Genomic DNA, 15,130 nt, shown 5'->3' on the forward strand with positions numbered 1-15,130 from the left:
CTGTAACAGTAGAGTAGGTGCTACAACCCAGGCGGAGTAGCGTAGCCATGTACTGGAGATGGTATGTGTTCCAGTGTGAATGAGAAATACACGGCAGAACAAGCAGTTGTTGCTCTGCACACAGTAAGCACTCAATAAATACGATTGATTGATTGATTGATTGACCACTGATTACTTGATAGATGACTGTAGCATGGTTTTATGGGAATGAAATCGATAGTTCTCTTTAGTTCTTGTACTTATTTTTCCCCTTTCTAGAGGGAATCTTCTCTAAGGAACTTCTGATTGGGCACGGAAAATTAACTGGGATTTATTTTTTGCTAATAAGAAACTCTCTTTGTTTCAGGGGATTCAACCTTTGTTCCCTGGCTTCTCAGCTTTAAAAGAGGAACAGCTCTGGAAGAAAAAGAAAATAAAATACTGGTCAAAGAAACTGGTTACTTTTTTATATATGGCCAGGTGAGAACTCTGCCATTTTCTATGTCTTGCTATTCATTCCATAGTATTTACTGACTGCTTACTGTGCGCATAGCACTGTACTAAGCACTTATAGATACTTCTGGTAATAAATGATATCTGTGGTATTTAAGTGCTTATTATATGCCAAGAACTGTACTAAGTGCTGGGATAGGTAAATGAAAATTAGGTTGGACAGAGTCCCTGAACCTAGTCTGAGGGGGAATCAATCAATCAATCAATCGTATTTATTGAGCGCTTACTGTGTGCAAAGCACTGTACTAAGTGCTTGGGAAGTACAAGTTGGCAACAAATAGAGACAGTCCCTACCCAACACTGGGCTCACAGGGTAGTAGATAGAGCACGGGCCTGGGAATCAGAAGGTCATGGGTTCTAATCCTGCCCCTGCCACTTGTGTGCTGTGTGGCCTTGGGCAAGTCTTCTCTGTGCCTCAGTTTCCTCATCTGTAAAACGAGGATTAAAACTGTGAGCCCCACATGGGACAGGGACTTCGCCCAACCCAATTTGCTTGTATCCACCCCAGTGCTTAGTACAATGCCTGGCACACCGTAAGCACTTAAATACAATTATTACTATTAAGTATTTAACCCCCGTTTCACAGATGAGGAAACTGAGGCTCAGGGAAGTTAACCGACTTGCCTAAGGTTAGCGACACAGTCAGCGAGTGGTGGAGCTGGGATCAGATTTCTAATAATAGACGTTTCAAGTCTTTGTTTTTGTCTCCTAGGTTTTATATACAGACACCACCTTTGCTATGGGGCATCTAATACAGAGGAAAAAGGCCCACGTTTTTGGTGACGATCTGAGTTTGGTGACGTTGTTCCGCTGTATTCAAAACATGCCTGAAATTCTCCCCAACAATTCCTGTTATACTGCGGGTAAGGGTTGCTCTTTTACCTCCTTATCGGAAACTGCTTTCAAGCCCACAGGCTTTGTGTCCTTGAGCCTGGAGAGGCAAAGTGACCATGATGAGAGAGTTGTCTCCTCCTGTCTTAGCAGTCTAGTCACCTTGCTAACACAATTTGAGATAATTTAATGGGCTTAAATAGCACTGGAGCCGGGGGAAGTTTGCTGTGGGATAGTGGGGGAAGGCTCGCTACTCCTAGGAAACAAAGGCTGATATTTTCCCGGCTGATATTTAATGTCTAAGTGCTGGAAGATCTCGCCTTATTTGGTTCTTAACAATTTATTGCTTCCAGAGAGCCCTTTCAAAGCAATAATGAATGCACCATAGCTTTTGTCCTCTTTGCCAATCAATCAACTTTGTTGAGCATTTACTGTGTGCAGAGCATGGTAGTAAATGCTTGAGAAAGTACAATATAACAGAACTGGTAGACATGTCCCCTGCCCACAAGACGCTAACAGTGTATAGGATGATCTTACCCTATATCAGGTTTGATGGAATAGAAAGTAAGCTGTCCCATCAACCCCCTTAGCATTCAGAGTGATGTTAGTTGTAGAAATTAAATTTCCTAAGCATTTACTGGGTGCAAAGGTCTGTAACTCAGTTTGGGAAAGTACACGGATGAGATCTGGACTCATCTGGATATCTGCTTATATTTTAGTAATTAATCCACTCTGTTCTGTTGTACTCTCCCAAGAGCTTAGTACAGTGCTTGGCACACAGTGAGTGCTCAGTAAATACCACTGGGTGATTGAACTACCTATCATCTACCAGTCTATCCATCTGTTCCCCCCTCCATCCACCAATCGATGGTATTTATTGTCTACTGTGTACAGAGCACTGTTTTAAGCGCTTGGGAGAGTACAGTGCAATAGACTTTGTGGACACAGGAGCTTACAATCTAGTAAACTCCTTCCACCCATCCACCCACCCATCCATCCATCCCTCCAGTTGCCTGCTCTTTATTCTCATTTGTATCTCTGCTCCTCCTCTTTGTGGTAATTTGTGTCTGTTTGGCCCAATACACAATAAGCTCCTTGAGGTCAGGGTCTGGGACTTGTATTTCTAATGCTTGTTCTCAAACCCCTGGACCCAGTGTTATTTAGTCCCTGGACCAGCGTTCTGCACACAGCAGCTGATCAATAAAGCCATTCCAATAAACCGTGGTTCAGTGGAATGAGCATGTGCTTGGGAGTCAGAGGTCACGGGTTCTAATCCCGGCTCCACCACTTGTCAGCTGTGTGACTTTGGGCAAGTCACTTCACTTCTCTGTGCCTCAGTTACCTCATCTATAAAATGGGGATTAAGACAGTGAACCCCGTGCGGGACAACCTGATTACCTTGTATCCCCCAGTGCTTAGAACAGTGCTGCACATAGTAAGCACTTAACAAATGCCGTCACTATTATTATTATTATTATTATTGTACGATCAGAAAAGTTGGATTCTTAAAATAAGTTTTAATCAGCTCACATTAGAGCATGAGAAAACAAACCTCACAGAGAAATTGTTGTTATGAGGTATATTCTAGTGAAGTTATTTGCTTTTTGAAGGACCTGGGTTCTAAACTCAGCTCTGCTACGTGTCTGCTCTATGACCTTGGGCAAGTCACATAACTTCTTTGTGCCTCCGTTACCTCATCTGTAGAATGGGGATTGACTGTGGCCCCCATGTGGGTCAGGGACTGTGTCCAACCGGATTAGTTTTGTCTACCCCAGTGCTTAGTACAGTGCTTGGCACATAGAGAGCGCTTAAAAATAGCATTTTTTTAAAAAAAGCTACCAGATTTTTAACAGCTAAAAGAGTGAGATGTATGCAAATGCTCAGCAGCAGGGAGTTGACACATTAATACATGTATATGCGTGAGTGAAATGATGTGAAATAATGCTGAAATCAATCATTCAATCGTATTTATTGAGCACTTACTGTGTGCAGAGCACTGTACTAAGCGCTTGGGAAGTACAAGTTGGCAACATCTAGAGACAGTCCCTACCCAACAGTGGGCTCACAGTCTCAAAGGGAGAGACAGGGAAGGGAAGGGAAGAAGTGCCAGTAAAGAAAGCGGTGTTGCATGAATTATTAGTTAGCAGGGCCACCAAGCAAAGCCATCAATCAATGGTATTTATTGAGTGGTTACCGTTTGTAATCAATCACATTTACTGAGCACTTACTGTGGGCAAAGCACAGCACTAAGCGCTTGGAAGTGTACAGTATAGCAATACAACAGACATATTCCCTGCCCATAACGAGCTTACAGTCTAGAGGGGGAGATAGACATTAATATAAATGCAGCTCTGTACATAAGTGCTGCGGTGCTGGGAGGGGGGATGAAGCAAGGGAGCAAATCAGGGGGACACAGAAGTGGAAGAAAAAGAAAAGAGGGCTTAGTCAGGGAAGGCCTCTTGGAGGAGATGTGCCTTCAATAAGACTTTGAAAGGGGGGGGAAGGACTTGGGAGTGTACGATATTACAGAGTGGGTAGAAGTTCCCTGTCCACCTGGAGCTTACAGTCTCAAAGGAATGCTCCAAGAGGTGACCCTAGAACAATGCCTTGCAGTGATGTGGCACGTTCCCCGGGAAAAGTAAAGAGATTTGCTTTGGCAATGAGGCCAGGCAGCAGGACAAGCAGTTAGTACCATGCAGTAAGAGCTCAATAAATACCACTGATTGATTGGGTTTGCTCGGCAACTCATAAATAACACATTCTAGTGGCTTCGCCACTTTCAGTTGTTTTGCAATGTTAAACCACAAGGAGTTTCACTGCTGGATTCTTTATGAAAATTAGGTGGTTCCCTTTGAACATATTTCTTCAGAACGGTAGTTAAGTATCCCACAGCCAAGGTTTTCCAGAGGCTTCAACTTTACAAGTTCAGACTGCTTTAGTGGGAGCCTGATCATTTTTTTTAAATGGTATTTGTTAAGCGTTTACTATGTGCCAGGCACTGTACTAAGTGCTGGGACAGGTGCAAGGCAAGTCCTGTTGGACGTAGTCCCCGTCCCACATGATGCTCACAGTTTTAATCCCCGTTTTACAGAAGAGGTAACTGAGGCACAGTGAAGAGACTTACCCACAGGAGACAGCAGATAAGCGGCGAAGTTGGGATGAGTACCCAGGTCCTTTTAACTCCCAAGTCCATGCTCCATTCATTCAATTGTATTTATTGAGCACTTACTGTGTGCAGAGCACTGTACTAAGTGCTTGGGAAGTATTTGTCCACGCTCCTTGGTTCTAATCCTGACTCTGCGAAGTCATTTGACTTCTCTGTGCCCATTTCCTCAGCCATCTTACCTCCCTTTTAGACTGCAAACCCTGTGTGGGACGGGGACTGGGTCCAATCTGATGTCCTGTATCTACCCTACTTGGTTAAGGGCTCACTACATCAGCACCATCATTATAAAAACCCATCTGTGGCAGACAGTATCCCGGGAGAGTGGAAGGTGAATGAATGTGCCTGGGGCAGGGGGAAGATTCGGTCCCTGCGTGTTGACCACTGACCCAAGAGCAGCTTATCCATGAATGACGCACCTCCCAGACACTCCCTGTACAGGTAGAGGGAGGCAAGAGGCGGAGCTGGGATTAGAACTCAGGTCCATCTCACTCTTGTTCCCGTGATCCGAACAGTAGGCCGAGCTCCTTCCCGTAAGGAAGCCAGAATCAGCTAGAACTGACTGAACTCTGGTACCATTCGTTCATTCATTCAGTCGGAGTTATTGAGCACTCGCTGTGTGCGGAACACTGTACTAAGCGCTTGGAAAGTACAGTTTGGCAACAGATAGAGACAGAAAAAGGTCAGGGGCGGGCAGCGGTGGCGGAATGATGAAGGGAAGGAAAGAGCAGCTTATCCATGAATGACGCACCTCCCAGACACTCCCTGTACAGGTAGAGGGAGGCAAGAGGCGGAGCTGGGATTAGAACTCAGGTCCATCTGACTCTTGTTCCCATGATCCGAACAGTAGGCCGAGCTCCTTCCCGTAAGGAAGCCAGAATCAGCTAGAACTGATTGAACTCTGGTACCATTCGTTCATTCATTCAGTCGTAGTTATTGAGCACTCGCTGTGTGCGAAACACTGTACTAAGCGCTTGGAAAGTACAATTCGGCAACAGATAGAGACAGGAAAAGGTCAGGGGTGGGCAGCGGTGGCGGAATGATGAAGGGGAGGAAATGTTGGGGTGAGGGGTTGGGGAGAGGGTACTGCCCACCCTACCACAAGTCCCTGCTGTCCGCCGTTGCTTTGCTCACCAGTAGCCACACTTCTCCCATTTTATTCTGACCCTAAGCCCTGGGCTTCTGCCTCACCACCTCTTTCTCTGGCTGGCCACCCTCTCCCCTGCTGTAGGGTCCGACTTCTGTCCACCACGCCAGTGACCCTCTGACCACCTCTCCTCCCTCAAAGCCCACTCACTCCCAAAGCGGGAGGGAAGGCGGGGGTGCGGAATGAAGGGGTCGGGGGCCACCGATGTTGCGGTTAGAACTTCTCATGCTTCCAACTTTCACATTAAATTCCCCTAACATCTGGCTAATGAGTCACTTACTGTTAGCACTGCAAAGAAATCTGCGGGTTCCTCGATTCCACTGGCCTGGATTGCCGGCCCAAAGTCTCTCGGTCTCGTTCTAAAACCCGGAAAGCCTCTGTTCCCTTACGTTTTCCTAGTCATCCTCAAAGGGTGCCTGAATCAAAACGATTGTTTTCATCTTTAAGACGATAGTGATTGGGTTAACTAGGTAATGATCATAATACTACTACTAATAATAATAATGGCATTTATTAAGCGCTTACTATGTGCAAAGCACTGTTCTAAGCGCTGGGGAGGATACAAAGTGATTAGGTTGTCCCACGTGGGGCTCACAGACTTAATCCCCATTTTACAGATGAGGGAACTGAGGCACAGAGAAGTCAAGTAACTTGCCCAAAGTCACACAGCTGATAAGTGGCGGAGCCGGGATTTGAACCCATGACCTCTGACTCCAAAGCCCAGGCTCTTTCCACTGAGCCACGCTGCTTCTCTACTGATGACTGTCCTTCCTCCGGTGCCTGTGTCTTCTAGACTGTGAGCCCACCTTCTAGACTGTGAGCCCGCTGTTGGGTTGGGACCGTCTCTATATGTTGCCAACTTGTACTTCCCAAGCGCTTAGTACAGTGCTGTGCACTCAGTAAGCGCTCAATAAATATGATTGATTGATTGCCTGGGAGGGGTGGCGATGTGCTGATCGGTGTCGGCAGGGTAGAGGTACAAAGAAGCAAGAAGGGGCCCAGTGGAGTAAAGGTAGCGGAAGCCAGATCGCAGAGGGTTGCCGACTTGTACTTCCCAAGCGCTTAGTACAGTGCTCTGCACACCGTAAGCGCTCAATAAATACGATTGAATGAATGAATGAATGAGAGGGTCAAGGAGGACTGGAAGCAAGTGGTGTAGACGGTCCATTTGAGGAGTTTGACAGAACCGGGAGAAGGGAGATGGGGCGCCATGACTAGCTTCAGGGTGCGGTGAAACCAGTTTGGTTTTTGGGTTAAGGAATGTGGCGATAGGAGCCTGTCTGATGGCAGAGGGGACTGAGCTGTCAGAAGAAGAGAGCTGATGACAGCGGTCAGGCAGGGGGAAGGAGCGGTTGCAAGTGGTGTTAGAAGGTGAGAAGGCACGGGGTTGGAAGACAGAGGAGGAGGAGGAGCTTGAAAATGGGTGAGACAATGGGGATAGCATCTGGACATTAGGCAGCAGAAAGAAAGAGTAGATCATCATCCCTGCCTTAGTACATGACCCTGTGAAACCCAATCAAAAAGTGGTATCTGTTGCACGCTTTCTTTGTGCAAAGCACTGTACTAAGTGCTTGGGAGAGTACAGTACAACAGAGTTGGCAGGCAAAGCTGGTCTCTACACTGAAAGCTCGTTGGAGCGGGAAATGTGTCCGTTGTTGTAGTGTATTCTCCCAAGCGCTTAGTCTACTCCTGTCCGATTTAAGCCATCATTTTCCATTCGATCTGCTATTTGCTAGGATCCCATCACTGTGAAATTAATAATAATAATAACAATGGTAATAAGCACTTACTATGTGCTAAGTGCTGGGATAGATACAAGGTGATCAGGTTGTCCCACGTGGGGCTCACAGTCTTCATCCCCATTTTACGGGTGAGGCAACTGAAGCCCAGAGAAGTGAAGTGAGTTGCCCAAGGTCACCCAGCTGACAAGTGGCGGAGCTGGGATTAGAACCCATGACCTCTGACTCCTAAGTCCGGGCTCTTTCCACTGAGCCACACTGTTTCTCTAATAATAATAATGGTATTTGTTAAGCGCTTACTATGTGCCAAGCACCGTTCTAAGCACTGCGGTAGACGCAAGATAATCAGGTTGTCCCACGTGGGGCTCACAGTCGTAATACCCATTTTCCAGATGAGGTCACTGAGGCCCAGAGAAGTGAAGTGACTTGCCCAAAGTCACCCAGCAGGCAAGTGGTGGAGGAAACACATATATGTATATATGTTTGTACATATTTTTTTACTCTATTTATTTATTTATTTAATTTATTTGTACATATCTATTCTATTTTATTTTGTTAGTATGTTTGGTTTTGTTCTCTGTCTCCCCCTTCTAGACAGTGAGCCCACTGTTGGGTAGGGACTGTCTCTATATATTGCCAATTTGTACTTCCCAAGCGCTTAGTACAGTGCTCTGCACATAGTAAGCGCTTAATAAATACGATTGATGATGAGGAGGAGGAGGAGGAGGAATTCGAACCCACGACCTGTTCCTCCCCACCCACCCACCCCCAGCCTGGGCCCGTTCCCCTGAGCCCCGTTGTTTCTGAAAAGCCACTTTAGAGGGGGATGACCAATAGACCGGTGTTTCTTCCTTCCTTCAATCCTCTTTATTGATTGAGTGCTGACTAGCTCTCTTCCTCCCTTCAAGGCCCTGCTGAGAGCTCACCTCCTCCAGGAGGCCTTCCCAGATTGAGCCCCTTCCTTCCCCTCCCCCTCGTCCCCCTCTCCATCCCCCCCATCTTACCTCCTTCCCTTCCCCACAGCACCTGTATATATGTATATATGTTTGTACATATTTATTACTCTATTCATTTATTTATTTTACTTGTACCTATCTATTCTATTTATTTTATTTTGTTAGTATGTTTGGTTTTGTTCTCTGTCTCCCCCTTCTAGACTGTGAGCCCACTGTTGGGTAGGGACTGTCTCTATATGTTGCCAGCTTGTACGTCCCCAGCGCTTAGTACAGTGCTCTGCACACAGTAAGCGCTCAATAAATACGATTGATTGATTGATTGATTGACTGTGTGCAGAGCACTGTGCTCTGGGCCCCGGGCTGCAGGCAGAGCCGGGGGCGGTGATGTGCTCCCCAAGCCGCCATGACGTGGCGGTCACATATTCCCCACGCTGCCATGATGTGCAGTCACGTGTGCCCCAAGTCGCCACAAGCGCTTAGTACAGTGCTCTGCAAACAGTAAGCGCTCAATAAATACGATTGAATGAATGACGTGGCGCTCGTGTGCTCCCCAGGCCGCCATCACGTGCTCCCCAGGCTGCCATCATGTGCACCCCAGTAGTTGAAGCAACCTCAGAAATAAACAGTATCATCCTCATTTCTAGAATTATTTCCGTGCAAAGTGAGGTGAGCTAGGCTAGAAGGGAAATTATAAAGGGAGACCCAGCTGGAGCATTTATTCTCAGAGACCTTAGAGTCAAAAGAAGAAGAAAGGACTGGACAAATGCAACGACCTAACACAACCCAAAAGAGATTCAAGGGGAAAAAAAAAAGATTGGGTAAAGATCTAGGGTGTGGTTTCACTTTTTCAGTGGTATTATGTTCCAGGCACCCTAATAAGCCTAGCTAATCAGGATGGACACAGTCCATGTCTCACATTAGGGCTCACAATCTTAATCCCCATCTCACAGATGAGATAACTGAGGCCCAGAGAAGCAAAATGACTTGTCCAAGGTCACACAGCAGACAAGTGACGGAGCAGGATGAGAACCCAGGTCCCCTGACCCCCTTGGTCCGTGCTCCTCTCACTAGGCCATTCTGCTTCCATTATAAACCTTTTCGAAATTTTCAGGTTCGATAAATCCACCTTCTGAATGTAAAATAATATGCATTGACACGCACACATTTTGGCATTTCACTGTCATTCATTCTTCGTCATCAAGGTTCCCCTAGGTAAACAAAAGCGTTTTCTTCTTGAACAGGCCAAGAGTCCATAATAATTAATCATCACAGAGGGTTTCTGGCCACATTAAATTATCGTGATGGACACGTATCTATGAGAGTTGACAGGCTTTTAAAAAGAAACTTCTGCAAGCTGGATATGTTTTTTGAGTCGGCAGAGGGTTAGCATTAGAGCCTTCCCGAAGCCAAACGGCATCTAGTTTGGTCGCTGTGCAGTCACATCTTCTTTTAAAATCCCCAAATAGCATCTGTTACTAAAAATGATTTTTTTCTACTCCATGAGAGGCGTCTATAAATTACTGTAAGCAGTGATTATTTAGTGACTCAAACATTTTACCTACACTCTCGCAGACCCACATAAAATTCTTCCTAATTGTTTTTTTTCCAGGCATTGCAAAGCTAGAAGAAGGAGATGAGCTTCAACTTACAATCCCACGAAATAGTGCCAAAATATCGTTGGATGGAGATGGCACCTTTTTTGGGGCAGTGAGATTGCTGTGACATAATTCTGCACTATTTTTGCAGCAGTTTTCTCCTTATTTCCTACCACCAAAAAAACCACAATCTTGGAAATATAGAAAATCCGTCACATTAGCCGTTTGTTTCTGTGCCTTTGAACGCAGACCAAAACAGGAAACACAACAGACAGTTCCAGCTAACGGTTGTCACGTGAATTATGAGAAATACAATTCATTTAAAGAGAAGAGATCTAAATTCTTGTTACTATAGTGACAGGAGCAGTCACAAAACTTAAAGGGACAATTTCCGTTGACAAAACATGCCCTATGCTGTGCAAAAACAGACTGATGGCAGGTCTCTTAAAGGAGCAGATGTTTAGGTTAAATTGTCCACGTTTTGGCCACCTGAATGATGGGGATAAGTCAGCCGATTGCATTTATTGGGCGCCTACTGTGTGCAGAGCACTGTAGTAGGTGCTTGGGAGAGTATAACATAACAATATTACAGACACATTAGCTCTCCACAACGAGCTTACAGTCTAGGAAAGAGTTCCAGGACTAGAAGGCCATCGCATTTTAGCTAACAAAAATGAATTTTTAAAAATGCTGACATTTAAAAATATTTAACCCAAACCACTACCTTGCAATTTATCAAATTAATCTGTTTTCAGTCAGTCAATCGTATTTATTGAGCATTTTCTGTGCGCGGAGCACTGTAATAATAATAATAATAATAATGATGGTATTTGTTAAGCGCTTACCATGTGCCAAGCACTGTACTAAGCGCTTGGGAGAGTACAATATGAGTCGGTAGGAACGGTCCCTGCCCACAAGGTGTAGAGGGAGAGACAGACATTTAAATGAACGACAGATGTGTAGGCGTGTGGGGCTGAAGGTGGGGTGAACAAAGGGTACAGATGTATGCATAAAGGTGAGCAGAAGTGAGAGAGAGTAGGGGGAAATGAGGGCTTAGTCGGGGAGGGCCTCTTGGAAGAGATGGGATTTTGTGTTTTAATTTGATTCACAATTTGCTATCTTAATCATTTAACTGTACAGATGCTCACCCAGTAAAACACATTCTCCGAGAGGGAAAAGTAAAAATCCAAACCTTTCTCACACGCAAGTGAGTGAAAATCGCCCTCTGAAGATCGTCGTTTCCCCCAAGAGTTGGTCACGGAGCGGATGAAGAAAAACTCCAGGTTCATATCCAATTTAGACATTTTTGATATACTGTATAAAGAATAACTAAGATTCAGCTAGTGGTTTTTTTGGTCAGCCCACGCGGGATAAAGTAGTCGGAGGCCGGCTCCCACGGTTTTCCCCAGGATTGCCATTATAGATCTCTTTGTCATCCAGTTGGGAATCGAGCTATTGCAAAGTGTGGTGATTAAAGGCCGCGGCACTCTGATGTAGAAAGTGTGGTCTGTTTCACGTGTTGATTTGCAGACTGCGGTGAGGAACCAGCCCGTTCTGACAGGACCTTCATCTCACTCAGATGTACGCCCCCTCTAACATTCAACAACGTGGATTCTCCTTCCACTGGGCTCTCACACGGTACGCTTGGTGGGGAAAGGAAAACGTCATTCGTTGCTCTCTTTTTCCGAAACAAACACACCCAAAGGGGTCTACACCCAGTAAGCACTCAATAAATACCATTGATGAACTTGAATACCAGGCAAGCGGGCCTGACTTTGAAACTTGTTAGTTATGCCCTTCTGACACTACTGTCACAAACTCAGTTTTTTAAATGGAAACCTTTATTAACTTTGACTTGAGGGTCTGCGTTGGCACGCATCTGAGAGAGAGGAAGTAGTGTCCGCTGGTAGTTAGAACAGTAACTGAACAGTTAGGAATTGGTGGTTATTTTTCTGAGTAATAAGGCTGAGTTGGTCTATTAACTTATTTAACCTCTTTATTTTCTGAAACTGCTCATTTCAGCCTTCACAACCCAGAGGGTCTTTTGCATTCTCTCCCTACCTGTCCATGTAATTATTATTATTAATAATAATAATAATATTCATTAAGCACTTACTATATGTCAAGCACTGCTCTAAGCACTGGGCTAGATAGAACCAAATCAGGTTGGACAGTCCCTGTGCCATACGGGGGCTCACAGTCTTAATCTCCATTCTGTAGATGGGGGAACCGAGGCACAGGGATGTGAAGTGACTTGTGCTGGGATTAGAACCCAAGTCCTTCTGACTCTTAGGCCTATGTTCTATCCACTAGGCCATGCTGCTTCCAAATGGTTTTCCTCCAAACACAAAAACTACAAAATATTTTGAAATTAGCCTGTGCTAAGCTGTGCCTCAAAAGGCACGTTGAAAAGTTCAGATATTTTTCCCTTCAGCTGAAAGGGAAAGGGCTGATATTTATAGTGAGACTGAAATCTCAGTTAAAACATTTTTTTTAATGATCATACAAAGCATCCCCTGCTAGACTGTAAACCCTTTGCAGGCAGGGATCGTGTCTACAACTCCACTGTATTTTCCCAAACGTTCAGTACAGTGCTCTACCTAGAGGAAGTGCTCAGTCAATGGTATTTAATCAGTAGTTACTTCATGCAGAGCACTGTATTAGACACTTGGGAAGAAAAATTAGAAAATATAAACTTCCAGAGCTGGTACTTGCCATTTTCTTAATTAATTCCACTCGCATTTGGGTTTTCTCATCTTGGTAGTTTATACAGGCAATGAAATGCCACATCTTAGGACTCGCTTAATTGTTTCATCTAGCAGGGGCAGGGGGAGGCTGTGGAATGGAATTTAATGACCTAGCAAATGCGATGTTCTGGACCTTTAATTGAGGTTTAAATTGCCGGTACCCATTTTAAGCCTTATTGCGGCGGGATGTTGTTGGTTTGCCAAGGAATCATTCTCCCTCTGTGTTCTTTGTAAGTGGTGCCTAGTTACTCACCTACGCTCTGGCAGCCTGGCCATTCCCAAATAAAATGAAGCACGCAGGTGGCTCCCGTCCAGCTGAACTCTATCAGCCCGAGACTGTCCTGTGTAACTCCCAGTAGAGATAGCTTTGCTTTTAGGGGATGGAGCATTTCCAGAACAAATGTGGTTTTCCCTATGATGTGGGTTTAGACCGCAGGAACCCGAATTCCCCCTTTAAATGAGCAACTTAATCTTTTTCTTCGCGTCGATTCTCCCTTCCTGACGTCCGGATAACAGTTTCTGTGAAAAGTGATCCAGAAAAGCGGATGTGCCGATCAGGTTGTATGGAATCTCCCCCAGGGCTTTAGTTATAGGTAGGGCTTGGCGCCCAGTCAGCGTTTTAGAAAAAACGTTATTATGTGCTTGGAAAATGGATTTATGAGAGTTCCTTCCCCCAGAGGCTGTGTGAGGGAAAAATCTGCTTGAGGACGGAAAACGCCTCAGGGGTTGCTGCTCATTTGGAAGTCATGGCTCTGTTGACATTCCTTCTCTGATATACCTGCTCAGTTGCCACTTTGGGCATTTTTCCCGGCAGACTAGTAGGATAAGGGGCCCTGGTCTTTCCTGGTCTTTTTCCTTTTTTCAATAGTATTAGTTAAGCACTTACTGTGGGTCAAACCCGGTTCTAAGCACTGGGAGAGATAGGAGGGGTATAATAATAATAATAAGTTGGTATTTGTTAAATGCTTACTATGTGCCAAACACTGTTCTAAGCGCTGAGGGGGATACAAGGTCATCGAGGTTGTCCCACGTGGGGCTCACAGTCTTAATCCCCATTTTACACATGAGGGAACTGAGGCACAGAGAAGTTAAGTGACTTGCCCAAAGTCACACAGCTGACAAGTGGCGGAGTCGGGATTAGAACCCATGACCTCTGACTCCCAAGCCCGGGCTCTTTCCACTGAGCCACGCTGCTTCTTATGACAGGACTGTGAACAAAAAATAGCATTTGATGAGAACTTAGTGTGTGCAGTTCTAAGGGAGTTCAATACAGTAGAATTGGTAGACATGATCCCTGCCGCCAGGAAAGGGGAAGGAGGGACCCAGGGATGAGAGCACCCACAGACGTCACTGGGATTAAAATATTAGTTAGAAATAAGGGAGCACAGGAGGGATCGGGGCAATAGGGAAGCGGTGTGGCCTGGTGGAAAAAAGCACAGGCCTTGGAGTCAGAGGACCTGAGTTCTAATCCCAACTCGGCCAGTTGCTTGCTGTGTGAACTTCGGCAAGTCACTTGACTTCTTCAACTGTAAAAGGGGATTCAGTGCCTGTTCTCCCTCCTACTTAGACTGTGAGCCCCGTGCGGGAAAGGGGCTGTGGCCGACTTAACTGACCTGTACCTATCCCAGCATTTAGAATGGTCTTCGACACAGATTAAGTTAAATACGATTGAATGAAAGTGCTTCACAACAAACATAACAAAAAATAGGGAATAGGGAAGGAGTTCATGGGAAAGCAGCATGGGCTAGTAGAAAGAGCGCAGGATTGGGGTAGGCTTGGATAAAACACTTCTCTGTGCCTCACTCATTTTTTCATATGTAAACTGGGAATACAATCCCTATTCTCCATCCCCTTTAAACTGTGAGGCCCATGTGGTTCAGTCGGTCTGTCAGTCACATTTATTGAGCGCTTACTGTGTGCAGAACACCGTACTAAGTGTTTGGGAGAGTACATTATAACAATAAATGGACATATTCACTGCCCACAACGAGCTTATGGACTAGAGTGTGAGCCCACTGTTGGGTAGGGACTGTCTCTATATGTTGCCAACTTGTACTTCCCAAGCGCTTAGTACAGTGCTCTGCACACAGTAAGCGCTCAATAAATACGATTGATAGATAGGGGTTGTGTCAGATCTGACTGTATTGTAGCTAGGCCAGTGCTGAGCATGGTGACTGAAACATAAAAGCCCTTTTAAAATCCCACTATTTTCACTGTCATTATTTTTACCTGAGTCAGAGGAAGTTTTGAGACCAATCAACGGCATTTATTGAGCACCCTTGCAGAGCACTGTACTCAGTGTTTGGGGGAGCACAGTCGAGTTAATGGACACAATCCCTACCCTCAAGGAGTTTTCAACCTAGAAACAGGGGAGAGTTCAGGGCCGGGGAAGTAGACTTTTGGTGGTAGCAGAAACCGTGAGAGCAGATGAGTTCCCAAGGGGAATGAGTGTAGGGAAAA

General features: G+C 45.4%; 1 protein-coding gene across 1 annotated transcript in view; it reads left to right on the top strand.

The window, feature by feature from the left end:
• TNFSF13B (TNF superfamily member 13b) overlaps positions 1-10,646 on the top strand; it is a 33,142-nt gene extending 22,496 nt beyond the window's left edge. Inside the window, exons 4-6 of the mRNA XM_038761878.1 lie at positions 347-459; positions 1,205-1,355; positions 9,938-10,646. Of these exons, the coding sequence (XP_038617806.1) occupies positions 347-459; positions 1,205-1,355; positions 9,938-10,050 (377 nt within the window). The 3' untranslated portion in view covers positions 10,051-10,646. The remainder of the gene's footprint in view (positions 1-346; positions 460-1,204; positions 1,356-9,937) is intronic.
• Positions 10,647-15,130: the final 4,484 nt, after the last annotated feature.

This window comes from Tachyglossus aculeatus, chromosome 20 (genome assembly GCF_015852505.1).
Source record: "Tachyglossus aculeatus isolate mTacAcu1 chromosome 20, mTacAcu1.pri, whole genome shotgun sequence".
In the NCBI taxonomy this organism is placed as follows: domain Eukaryota; kingdom Metazoa; phylum Chordata; class Mammalia; order Monotremata; family Tachyglossidae; genus Tachyglossus; species Tachyglossus aculeatus.